The sequence below is a fragment of the Athene noctua genome, chromosome 7 (genome assembly GCF_965140245.1).
Source record: "Athene noctua chromosome 7, bAthNoc1.hap1.1, whole genome shotgun sequence".
Taxonomy (NCBI): domain Eukaryota; kingdom Metazoa; phylum Chordata; class Aves; order Strigiformes; family Strigidae; genus Athene; species Athene noctua.
Genome location: NC_134043.1, coordinates 21849416 through 21862473, shown reverse-complemented (window position 1 = coordinate 21862473; position 13058 = coordinate 21849416). Strand labels below are relative to the sequence as shown.

Here is a 13058-nt window from a genome sequence, read left to right as displayed (position 1 = left end):
CGAAACTTTAAACTCTACCGCATGCTCGTAGAACTGTATTGGCTGTCCAGTGCTAAGAGTTGTAAGAACTTGTAAAGTTAATTCTATTTGAGGAAATGGGATAAAATGCACAGGAGGCTGATATGTTGAATAAGAACGTATCATCCTTGTTAAATAGCAACCCTTTGAACTATGAACACATTTCATATTTCTCAGATGTCAGTATTCACTATATTTAGAATAGCCTTCAAAGAGCTTCCACCTAAAAATGATTCCAGATTGGGAGTGTCTCTTTCCATGTAAATTATAGTATCTTTCATGTGCAGTAGTACTGTTTATGGTTATACTGTCTGTTGTCTTACCTGCATTTCTCATTGATTTTGGCAATGGGTAATAATGAAAGAGATCTCTTACTTAATTGGGCACAGAGCATCCTGGTTTAGTCACTTGTCAAAAGAATTGCTTGAATACTCTCTAAGCAGTTACATAAGCCATTTGAGAATTTTTACTTGGTCAAAAGATAGAGGATATGCCATACCGGGACTGTTAGTAGTAGTTGGTCACTGAGGCAGCCAGAAGGTGGCTATGATTCCCATCTTCAGAGCTCTCCAGAAATTGCAACTAGCTCAGCTATATTGTTTTCACCTGTGTGTGTTTCTTGAGGAAACGATGCAACTTAGTGTAACTGCCTCAAAGCATGCGCTCCATGCAGATATTTGGTTTTGAGGCCATATTACTGTTGAGAGTTAGCTGGAATTTAGGCTTGTTCCTGCTGTTTTCCTCCTACTTACCTCTAAGCCTTCTAAAGCCTTTATGCAGAACCAAGTAGCAATTAACCCACTCAGGTACAGCAACTGATGGAAAATTGGTCCAGAGCTCTGAATTTCCTGGGCCACAGTACTTAAAAGCTATTTTAAGCCTAAAGCTCAAAGTATTGACTGTTCATGTAACTCCTTTGCCCCACTGGTAACAAACAAGAAAGCCCATATAGCATGTCTTTGTCTAGACAATGGAGGGGATAAAGAAAACAGTGAAAACCACAATAAACCAGTTTGTCATGGTTATGAAGATACTGAACTTGTAAATTGGGTAATGGTATGTAGTTAGATAATCAAGGAGAAATGCTAGTGGCCAGGAAAGGTCTGTAGGGGGTTTGCAATGAATCAAATCATCACTTTATGCAATTTGCTATGCAGAGGCTGATAAGATAATTATCTTTTTTTCCTCCTAATTAAAGATATTTTTGAATTCAAGCCTGCCTCCATGGGTGTTTTGGAATTAAAATATATTTTTTTGTTAAATTGCATTGGATGACTGATACTTTTTGTGGTTTTTGTGGGCTCTCATACTTATTCATTTCACCTTTTGGACAGACACAGCAGATGGCGTTTCTCAGGAGCTGTTCTCTGCAGGCCTGGTTGATGGCCATGATGTAGTTATAGGTAAATTACATTTTTGTTTGCAATTATGCTCTTGTGACAAGTTTGTGTTAAATGGATGTGAAAAATGTTTTCTCTAATGCTGATTTTCACAAAATCCTTTTTGTTCTAATTTTGCTCTCATGTGTGCATAGTTCAATCAACTAGCCAATTTTGATACCAGTCCAAGGATTGCTTTTGGAAGTCAGAACTCTTCAGTGGTTTGAGAGGCATGATATAATGTAGATCTCCTGAAGGATTATTTACAATTCGATGATTCATCATTTTTGTGCTATTTTTTTTTGTTTAACAATAAAATGATTTTGCAGTAGGATTTTGCAAAGTATGCTTTGGCAGCTCTGAAATTAGTAAGTATTCTGCTTGGGTTCATGGTACTAGAAGCGAGCCATAGTTTAGGATCTATGGAAATTGCACCTGGAGATTATTTCTGTGGTTAAAAAAACCAAACAAAACCAACAAAAAAAACCCCAAACAAATATTTCTGGCTTCTGAGAGGAAATATATTTCTCTATTTTTCTATTCTGTGCTTCAGTAATTTTTAAACTTTTAAAAAAATGAAGTTCAGTGCCTAAGAAAGATGTTTAATTTGAAAGTGCTTATTTCCCCACAGATCCTCCTTTTCTTCTGGTTGCTCAAGTCCAGTAGATACACAGTTACCAAAATCACAGGAAAGGCTAGTAGATGCTAAATGTGTGAGAACTGAATCGAAGAATACTAGCAAATCAGCCTTTGTGTTGCAGTCAAACAAGTTAATGTCAATTGGTTCAGATATCGTTACCAAACTCAGTGGTATGGAGAGTGTTTTACAAATCTTTAAATTCATGTGACTTGCCTGGAAGATTAACTAAATACATTCTCAGTGCATTTGCAGGGTAGCTGAAGTGTTTCAGAGAGAAGCCAATACTTTTTTCTTTTGTATGTTCAGAATACAGGTTTTTTCTAGCTGATCTAAGAAACAAAAGCCTTACCTATGCTTTTATTTTAATTTCTAAAGAAGTATCTAGGTGAGGTTTGCAGATGGTCCATACTAGCATGCACTCTCCTTGTATAGCCAATTCTGTTGTGCTGTTGTTATAAGGGTTTGGGTGAGAGAGGTAGCTTGGACTTAGTTTGTTGCCAGTATGAAAAATGTTACTGCCATACTGCTGATGATATTTTTGTTAGAATTTTCATTGTCACAAGATACCTTACTTTAGAAATAATGTCTTTTTTTTTTTTTTTTTTTTTTTTTGGCTAAGAGAAGAACTGTTATCTGTTGGTTATTCCACCTGCCTGGCACTCTTTGTTGCACAGAAGCAGTGGAAATCCTGCTAGGACCCAGTGAGACCCCTTTTCTGTTCCTTGCTCCTCCCTTCTCCCTTTGCTGCAAAGCTCTCTTCTAGTGCAAAATGTCAGTACTTCTATGGCAATGGCACCATGAATGGGATTAATTATCTTTCAGAGGGAGTGATGGGGGAAGGGCAAATGAAGACAGATACCTCTCATGGCTTTAGTGATAGGACTTTGGTCCCTGGAGAAGCACAAGTATTTAAATAAATAAGGTTTTCCTTACCAGGCTTGATTAGATATACAGTCTAGTTAATAGTAAAAGTTTATTTCCTTGCTTAGTTCCTGCTTTGAATTGCACCAGACTTTGATTTTTAGCACTATGGTGATGTCCCTTCTGTTCTTTCCTGTGTATCTTTTTATTGTGTTATTAAAAAAAAGTAAGGAAATAAATTTTCTTGTATGTAATGAAAGCATTCAACTTAAATGAGGTTTCATTAATTATAATCAGTGTAGGTGTTAATTTTTCTGTAATGTTGTAATGTACGTCAAGTTCCACAGGCACAAATTCTTGCATGACGCCGCACTATAACTTTCACTTCTGTCTGCTTCACCTGTGAAGTTGTTCAAGTTTTCAAGTTACCTTCCTAAAAAATTACTTTAGATTTCATGCTTTACTGAAAGACAAGTTTTGCTGAATGTGATTTTACTTTTAATTTAAAAAAAAACCCAAAGTTGGACTTAAGTTGGAATACGTTTGTGATTTGCTTTGGGAAAACGGGCTAAATGTTGTATGAGCACGGAATAAAACAACTTACATGCAGGCAGATTATTTCACATTTCAGAATTTCACTCTGGCAGTGCAGTCCTAAGAAATATTTCATTTCCCTTAGTTTAAAGCAGTAGGTCATATAAGAGACCAGATGGTGCTGAAAATAGAAATCTGCTTACAAAATTAATTTTCTGTGTAAAATGATTTTGCCACCTTGTTCACTCAAAAGGTTTAAAATCTTCCTATATAGGAAGAGGGGGAATAGTATAGAAGAGCATGGTTAACCTTCTTCATCAGAAGAACTGATTCCATTAGCTTCCAGATTGAAAGCAGCTGATAAATTACCTTTCACTTTTCAGCTGAAGCATGCAGAAATTCAGCCTCCATAACATGAATGAAAATGAAGTTCTGAGATAGTCTCATAAAAGTTGTTCCCGTAGTTTCTTTTAATGGATGTTGGAACATGCAGAGGCTGGGAAAAAAAAGAAGGAGGAAAATACCTGTGCTTACTTTGAACTTGACAATTTGTTGGCTTAACAGCTGATTTTCTGAAAGTTCACTTGAATAGGAGTCAGCAAAAACTGTTGTGGAAAGGGAGCTGAAGCGGTTAGTGGGGACCAGCTGACATGGAAGTTCTATAGAATTTGCTGCTAAGCATCAACACGCTTCACCTTTTGAGGCTTGCCGGATTTGCTTCACTTAACGCAGGCTTCTCAGGAAGACGTCCATTCTCATAAGCAATAAGTTCAGCTACCTGTTCTGCAGAGAAGCAAAAATCCCATCTTGCATGTTCAATTCTGGCTGAAATTGACTGGTTTCTGTTCATATTAACAGTAGCATTGTTTTGCAGGAGGTCCCCAGATCAAGGGAGTCAGTGCAGAGAGTTTCATCTAAAAGCAGACTAGAGTTTGCGTTTGCAGAGGGGAATGAGTCTTGGAGCCTATATGTAGCCATTGGTATCTATCTGGTAAGGTATTTTTATGCAGTACTGAAATAGCGATGTCAAATCATATGAAAGGTGTGGAATATTTTCAAAATACATCTTGAGCTGAAATATATCTCTGTGTGTATATGCAATATATGTATATTAGCTAGTAAATATTCATTTAGTAATGCTTTATTATAGTTTTGATGCCATAAAGGAAACTCAAATCATATCAACAGTCAGTTATGTTGAAAATCACACAGTTGCAATGATATGTCATTGGTGTATACAGTGTGCATATAATTTCAGCGAAGACTTAGGCTATAGTTAATCTTCTAGAGGCTTTCTTAAATTTAAGAACCTAAAGGTGTATTTGCAGTTATGAAATTGCAGTATATATTAAAAAAAACACCTTTCCTTCCTGAATACTGCTTAAATAAAAGCCTTGATATCCATGCCATCAAGAAATGTGCAGTTACCCTTCACTTTATTAATGTACCTTTATTTTAGGTTATTTTTGTCAAAAAATATCTGTGAATATCTTGAGCGTCTTGGAAAACATAGCTTCGCTTTTAAATATACCAGACATTAACTACTAATAAATGCATACATGACTTTGGTGTTGGAGCCAGATCCAGGTATCCACTTAGTAACCAGCTTTTAGTCAGTCAAAACAAAAGCTTCCTGCTGAAATGCCTAATGTGTTTAGAAGAACCAGCTGAAAACCCAATAGATCGTATTTTGAAATGAGATCATATTTTGAAAGTAGCAAGCTGTTTCATCAACATAGGGAATGTTTTCTTAGAAATATGAATATATAATAGTTTGACTACGAGTTTTGGGGTTGTGGATTATTTGGGGGGGGCTGGGGGGGGCACGTAATAGGGTTTTTATGTGGTGCAGTTATTGTGATAAGTAGACTCAACTTTTTTCTAGAAGAAAAAAGTCATGGCTGTGGATGGGTTATTTGGCCACGAGTGCAGAGAACGTGTGTCTGACCATATCTAGGATGACATTATTTCAAGGAATGTTAAACAGTAAGTAATATATACAGATCTCAATCAATCACAGTATTAAAGCATTTGAAATTGAAACAGCTGACTGTCTTATGGTACCATGTCTGCTGATGTCGAAGGTACTTTCATACTAAAATGGAAAGATGAAACAGCAGAACCAACTAACCAGTTTGTTGGTATACTGTCTGTAAAATTTTAACTCACAGTGGCACTGATAATCCAGTTCATAGAAAAGTCACAGAGTTACACAGTGAATATCCTTTTGCTTTTTTTGGTTTGGCTCTGCGTTTGCTTATACCTAGTTCATGATGCTGTCTTGTAAGACTAATCATCTTTGAAATGGAATGAAGTGATGGCTTTTGTTCAGCTAATTCTGGCTTATCTTCCTGTAATCAGAAAATGGGATAGTGCTGCACGAGTAGAAAACATACTGCATTAATTTATGTCCTCAAAGAGCAGTAATGTTGCTATGTGTAGGTGACTTGGATAGCACTACCATTTAAAAGCAGCATTGGTTTGTTATTTAGTATCAGTAATGTTTTGAGATTCACTGATCTTTGTAACCTTTGAGGGAATTTATTAGAAGTTTTGTTTTTTCATGTGTCTGTTTATTCTTGTGGTTCAAACTGAGTAAAATATCTGAATTTTTTATATGTTCCAAAGCTCAGTGTACCCATAAACTTTGTAATGAGAAAATCCCTTTAAATACCCCAACAATTAATTTCAAATTATAGACTAAATACTTTGTGTTTGCTTTTTAATGTATTATCCAGAAAGGAAACTTATAGATTTAATGAAAACCTGATTGTATTTTAATGCATTTTGTAGAAACTCTTGTGCCTTCAGTTTGTGCATATAACTTCTTATCTCTCTAGCAAGATATGCACATGTATTACAGATAGGAGAATATCTCTAAAATCCCCAGGGTTTAACTAAGGACTTAAATATTTCAACACATCTGGCTCATTTAGAGCTAATGCACTGAAGGGTGACTCATAATGACTAGACTGCTGGGATTTTTGGAAGCTTGAGGTACACCCGCAGGTAATCAAGCTTTGCATCTAATTGCACCTTCAAAGTTATTTTATCTATATGTGTTGTACATAAAAGGTGCACTTGAGAAAGCATGTTGTGTGAAACTGGCTGGGTTCATGCAAGTTCCCACCTTGCTGACTTTTCAGTGTGGTAGGAACTTAGAGGTTCAAGGTGAAAAAAACAATATTGTGTTAGGTGGATAACACCACTGTTACAGTTACTGCTGTAATCATGTTTGTGGCAGAACTATAAATATGTGATGTAAGAAATTCTCCAAGTGTGCAAATTATTTTCCACACGTACTCATGTATCACAGTAAATGTGATAATATTATAGCCATGATCAAGTAAATAATTTTTAGTTACTTTAAGAGAAACAAAAGGTAAATTGACAGTTGCCTTGAAAGAAAGTTCCTTTTTTTAGTATGCAGCCCGCCATTTCCTACTTAACTGTGTAAATGAGGAATAAATCCGTCTGTTTATTAGTGGGTTTAGTCAGGGTTTCACCTGATACAGGAGGTGATAAACTCTTAGGCTTGAAGTGTATTCCCTGTTCTCATACGTCTGAATTGTGTTTTGAGGTCTTTTCTTTCTAGTTAAATAAATAAATAAATAAAAGATAACTGTGAATTTGAATCAGAAATTGCAAAGACAGCAATGTAAGTAATGTTTCTCTTCTCAGTAGTAATTTAGTTGCTGTTATTTGTTTCCTTGGCATTCACTTCTCTGCAAGTGGTTAGTATGTCAAAATAAGGATTTATCGAGGTTCTTCAAACTGGAGGTAGTCTATTTCAGAACCTAACTCCTGCACATCAGGGAGTCTTTTCTAAATATATTTTTCCTTGTTTCAAGTTTCAGATATAAGGTATTGAAGTAGTCTGGCTGCTATTTCATCTTCTTAATAGTTTTGTCAGAACAATATCTATAATTCATAGCAGAACTCAGGACAGGAGAAGTTGTGAAGATCTGATGGGGAGAGGAGATTAGAAAGTAATAATATGCATAACAGAATGTGACCTGCCTTATTTCTGCATAGACCTACATTTCAACTTTAATGCGCCATGATGAAGGTATTTGTTAGAGCTGTCTTCAATATATTGATGACTATCAAACTGTTGTCAAAACCTTTGTCTGAAAGCTAGCACTTCCTTTTTACATTCAGACACTGGCAAATGATTTTTTCAACCTTGTACTCTGACTCATTCTTTTGTATAGAGAATTTATGAGCACAATTTACTGTAATATCCCAGGCTTGTTAAATATTCCTACTAGCAATGTTGGGCAGCAGTTCTAAATTTTTATTTTAAATGTTCATTTGAGACTAGACTGAGGTTTAGAATGCTCATGATTATCAAAATGCTTTTCTCAAAATGAAAAGGAAATTGTGAAATCTGTATATACTCCTCCCTCATCTTCCTGGATAATCTACCCCATTAGACACACGAAGAATCAAGGTCTGAAATAGATATGCATTTAAGTAGCCAAATATATTATACCTACCTTTTTATAGCACTTTGTTTTAATTGTGCAGTGGTTTGCCTGAGTGTTCTTCACATACTTTGGGGGGGGGGGGGCGCAGAAAAAAATCAATCTGAAATATGAACCTTCTATTTTTTCATAAGTTTCTGGTAAAAAGGTACAATTTGCCAATTATATTAATATTTTAATTTAATCCATAAAACCAGTTATCATCATTTCAGTCTTTTTTCTTCCCCCCCCCTCCCTCCCTCCCCCCCCCAGTTGTAGAATGTAGAACATTACCTTGGGATCAGATATCCATACTAAATAGTTGAGAATTTGGGAGTTTAATAATGTGTTATTGGAACTGAGATAGGTAGACTTATAGCACTAACTTATTTCATGTTCCATTTTGATACAGTGCTTCTGTTTCATAAAATATACTGCTTCTATTGGGTGAGAATTTTTCCATTATTTACCTACAGAAAAATGAAATCTTATATATTACTTTATCAGTTCTCGGTTTTCCAGTTTTTGTCAGTGACCCCTTGGTATTAATACCCAAAATACCCCAACTTAATGGATCTTAAGATATTTGAGGTCTACTGTTATTCCATAAACTCTTTAATTTTTTCAGTTTGAGCAAGGATAAATATTTTATTTGTCTGTCAATCAGGGATGTTGACCCTTTTGTCTCTTCCATGTCTTTGCCTGTTCTACTCTTGAATAACATGGCATAACTGGTTAGTTTTTAAAACTTTGGACCCACTTTCCTCCCCCCACCTCCTTTTTTGGAACAAGATACCCTGATGCCAAACTACTATTTCATGTCCTCAAAAATGTCTCAAAAGATGTGAACTAGCCTCAACATTGGTTTTCTGTATAGAATAAATTAATTAATACCCACGTTAAATCAGCACAGATTTTGGTACTCACCAGAGGTCATACAACCTGTGCCTATGAGTATTCTGTGCATAATTTGAAGTATTTCTTGCCTCCTTTCTACTGTGTCTGTATGTTGGGCCATTCTTTGGGAGCTAAGGATGGTTTTACTTACTGCAGTTCTTCCTCATGCTTGGTACTTCATACACACATGAAGCAGCATATATTCCTGGGTTTATCATGCTTACAGTATTGCTCAGAACTCATATGAACCACAAGGCTCAAGTGCTTTTAATAATTACTTTAAGCTATGGGAATTGCACTGTGAAATTGTAGTCCTGTTCGTAAGGGTGCTGTAGACCTTTTTCAGTCTCCCAGTGTTCCTTTCAAGGCAGAACTGCTTTGGCCTTATGTTGTCCTGTAGCTGTCCTCTTTAATCTGTGTTTTCTGATTGTGAGGCTGCAAATCAAGCTGTTAGATATTAAAGTATCAAATGTTGAAATGGAGATAGTTGCGACTGTCTTTATCTACATCTACTGATTCAGCAACGTACTTTGAGAATTCAGACAAATTTGTGAGCCTTAATCTTTCTTTGATAAATTCCTAATGACAACCTCTTCATAAATAATACATTTCTGAATGTTTTTAATGTTTCTGCCTTATCTGTGTCCAATAGCTTCCTCAGAAGAGAAGCCAGGCTTGCTGTTAATCTTTCTATTTTCTTTTATTTCTTGCTTATAAGAATCATGTCTAGCTCTTGCAGTCCTCTAGCAATATACACTTGTTAGTTAGCTGTCACGTATCTCAAAATACTTTAATATTTCCCTTACCACTGTTCTCAAGCAACATAAACAAAAGGGATTTTATGATTAGCATTCTGAATGGGTGAACTAATGAAATCATGCTACACTTAAAAGACCTTTTTGACCTCTCTTTGAAAAGCCTTTCAGGCAGACCGTTTGTGCGCTATTAGATAATATTAGACAATAGTAAGAAAACCAGAGATCTGGAAGAATTGTTACCAAAAACTCTAAAGATTGATTGCTTTGATTGCTTGCATAATGTATTATGATCCAGTGCTAGCTAGCTTTTAAAACTTAGTTTTGATTTTGTTACAAACTTGCAAATGCATGAAAACCACTGTGTAGTATGAAATATAAATGAATGTATATATTGCAATGAACCTCTCGCAGTGTGTGAAACTGCCTCAAGAGCATGCATAATAAATTCAGCCCTTTGGAGGAAAGCCCTACTAGCAAATGAATTTTTGGGAGTGATAATTCCATCGAAAAGTATCCTGTGTCACTCAGGCATCCTCCTTCCTAAGACCCATGCATGAGAATACAGCATTAATCCTCAAATCACCAGACTCCCAAGGCACTTAATTATGTAGAACTCTAAGTATCACATGAAGGTGGCAAAACAGCTGCCTAGAGTTGAGGAAGAGGTAGTATTTGAAACAATCAGCAGGAAAGCCAATAAATCTGTGGAGCTTTGAGTTTGGTGTCTCTAACAGCAACACTGTTGATGAAGTAGATAGCAGTTGAAGGTGGCTATTTCTCATAGACCAAGTTTTGGTCTACATAAAAATTATTTCACTTTTCACTTATTACAAATATTTTTCATTCTCTCCGAACTTAGAATTTTTCAGTTGGTTGTGTTTTTTTTTTTTGGTTTTTGTTTTTTTTTTTTGTTTTTTTTTTTGGTGACAGTAATTTTGTGTCTGAATAACGTTTTCCCTTTCCTCATATCTGAATTTCAGGATTACAATATGCAATAGCTTTGCAAACTGTTGAACCTAAGCATACTGTCAGAGGCTTCCCATCCATTCTTTTCAAAATGGAAAAGCAGATGAATCATTATTCTTTTGAGAGCACCCCAGAAATAAAATCTCAAGCTTTAGATTCTACTTGTGTCTCTGTTTATGCCAGATGGTTCTGGCTCAGTTGGCTGGGTTGTTATTGTACTGGAAATAGTTCTACTGTACTTCATATAGCTTTATTTACTGTCTCATTAATTTTAACTTTTCCAGAAGTTTTCCCTCTTCAGAAGCCATTAGGGTTAGGTTTCATGCTGTGTTAAGAATTCTAAATCACCAGGCAGAGTCCTGTCACATTACAGGAGCAAAACAGCTATTTAAGACTGCCCAAAGTATGGTTATTATATTTATTTGTGATCTTGAAAATGGCCTTTATTTTTCTGTTACCTCAGGTTATATTGATCACTTACTTAAAAAATTACAACTGATGTGGTTGGCCAAAATTGTCATAGAGCAAAAAGTGATTTGTAGTATATGCTTCATAAATATGCGTGCTAGAGGACTGTGGTTACATGGGGTTTTTTATTTATTACATCTGCAATTAGCAACCTATGTTGTGTATATTTGTATGCTGGGTTTGACCTTTTATCCTATTGCGTGTTCTGCAAGTGCAGACACTTACTTTCAGTGGCGCAACCATTTGTCACTGAGCAAAACCTGCAGAAGAACCTGGAATGATTTGTAGTACATAGGCTGATTATATGTCCTTCAGAACATTTCTGAAAAAAAGCAGAATGGCACCTCATTTATTGTTGTAAACAACAAAAAGCCTATTGTGCTAACTGTTGCTAACATTTGAAGAGGACTTTTGCTCCAAGGCATGATTTGAAGTATACTCTATTTACTTGAGGTTACTGCTGGCAAAGGTTTTTCCATCACCACTTAATTTTTTCTTGTAGTTATCTTGGTCATGTTTCTTCTTCTGACTTTTATAGGAGTATGGCCATAATTTCCTGAGAAAACACTCTGCAAAATAAAGTTGAGTCTAGTGTATCCAGGCCTTGTAGAAACAGTGAATTCCCAGCAGGATTTGAAATTGTCAATTAGTGCTGCTTCCAGGCAAACTATCTACTGTGAATTCCAGAAGTACAACATCGTAGGCATGACTTCAGAGTACTTCAAAGAAAAATGGCTTTGTCAATAGGAACTGTAGTATACTTAACTTGGAGATAAAGTGTAAAGTAGAATCCAGAGACGTATATTTTACAATGCTCTCCACTTTTCGAAATAATTTAAGTATCAGTGGAGAGAACAATTCCCATCTCTCTAGAAACTCCTAATGTGAAACTCCTTTTCACCTGAGGGAGAATGTCAGTGTATTAAATTTACTTTGTACGCTGACTTGCTTGGGAGCATGAGAGAGGGAGACATGGTGAGAGTGGAATGGTTATTTTCCTCCGTAGTTTGTGCTGATGTGGTTGCGTTCATCTGCATTTAGAAATTTTAGGCTTATTTTTCTTTTTTTAAGCTTATTTTTCTATTTAGGATTATTAAAACTTTGTATATGAACTGGACTAGGATGGTTAGTGAGTTTCAACCTAGTAAATCATTTTCCTTGATGAAAAGTCCAAATTTAGTACCTGGGGGAAACACTCATCAGTAAAGTCTAATAGCAGTTCCACTTAAAATAATTGTTTTTCTTTCTTGCCTGCTGCAATCAGTAATTCTGAATAGGGCTGAACAGTAGCAGCAACTGCTTGTGTGTGAGAACATTGTTTAGTGTTGTGAGCATATGTCTGGCATGAATTTCTTGGTGTCTTTCAGAAGACTGCTTACTTAGTGGTCCAAACTGTGTAGGTTTAGTAAATTTTTAGAAGTATATTCCTAAGAGTGGCAAGTCAGTTATATTTAATGCAACTGATACTTTAAATGCAATTAAATTAAGCTAGGATGAGTATTCCAATTTTGAGGATGTCTTTACTGTAATTAAGACATGATCCCCAGACTTTCTGGAGAAATAACGGGAAGGCACTGCAGGCTGGCTTTCCGAAAGTACTTTCAACTGCTTGCATGGCTTCTGCTGCCTGTGCTGCTGGCTCTATTGCTAAAAGAAATTAACTAAACTAAAGAGGCCATGGATACCTGCAGTTCATGGGTTATTGCTGGTTTTCCTAGGTGACTGTATCAGGCTCCAAAAGATTCCAGTTACCCGTTGACCCCAGATCTTCAAGGTGTTTAGGTGCAGAGCGATGTACTTCTGAGGTCCTAGAACCCTTGGCTTACACTAAGGTGAACAGGGTGATTTTCCCATCTCTGAGAAAAGAAGAACCGTTTTAAGTAGTTTCCTGAAATTCAGAGTTAGGTATCCAAATTCAGACAGCTGGCTTTAATTGTTGGCTTTGAAGCCTAAATAAGGACAAGACCTAGCAAAACAAAAGCAAGGAGTTAGAAAAATAAAATAGATACCAGGAGGACTGTATGGTTTTGCTAGGTAATTACACTCACAAATTTGGTTCTAGTTGATGTTA

At 36.0% G+C, this 13058-nt stretch overlaps 1 protein-coding gene across 1 annotated transcript in view; it reads left to right on the top strand.

Annotated features, from left to right (window-relative positions):
• The window catches only part of STK39 (serine/threonine kinase 39), a 105873-nt gene that overhangs the window by 83826 nt on the left and 8989 nt on the right, over positions 1–13058 (top strand). Inside the window, exon 15 of the mRNA XM_074910490.1 lies at positions 1353–1421. Within this exon, the coding sequence (XP_074766591.1) occupies positions 1353–1421 (69 nt within the window). The remainder of the gene's footprint in view (positions 1–1352; positions 1422–13058) is intronic.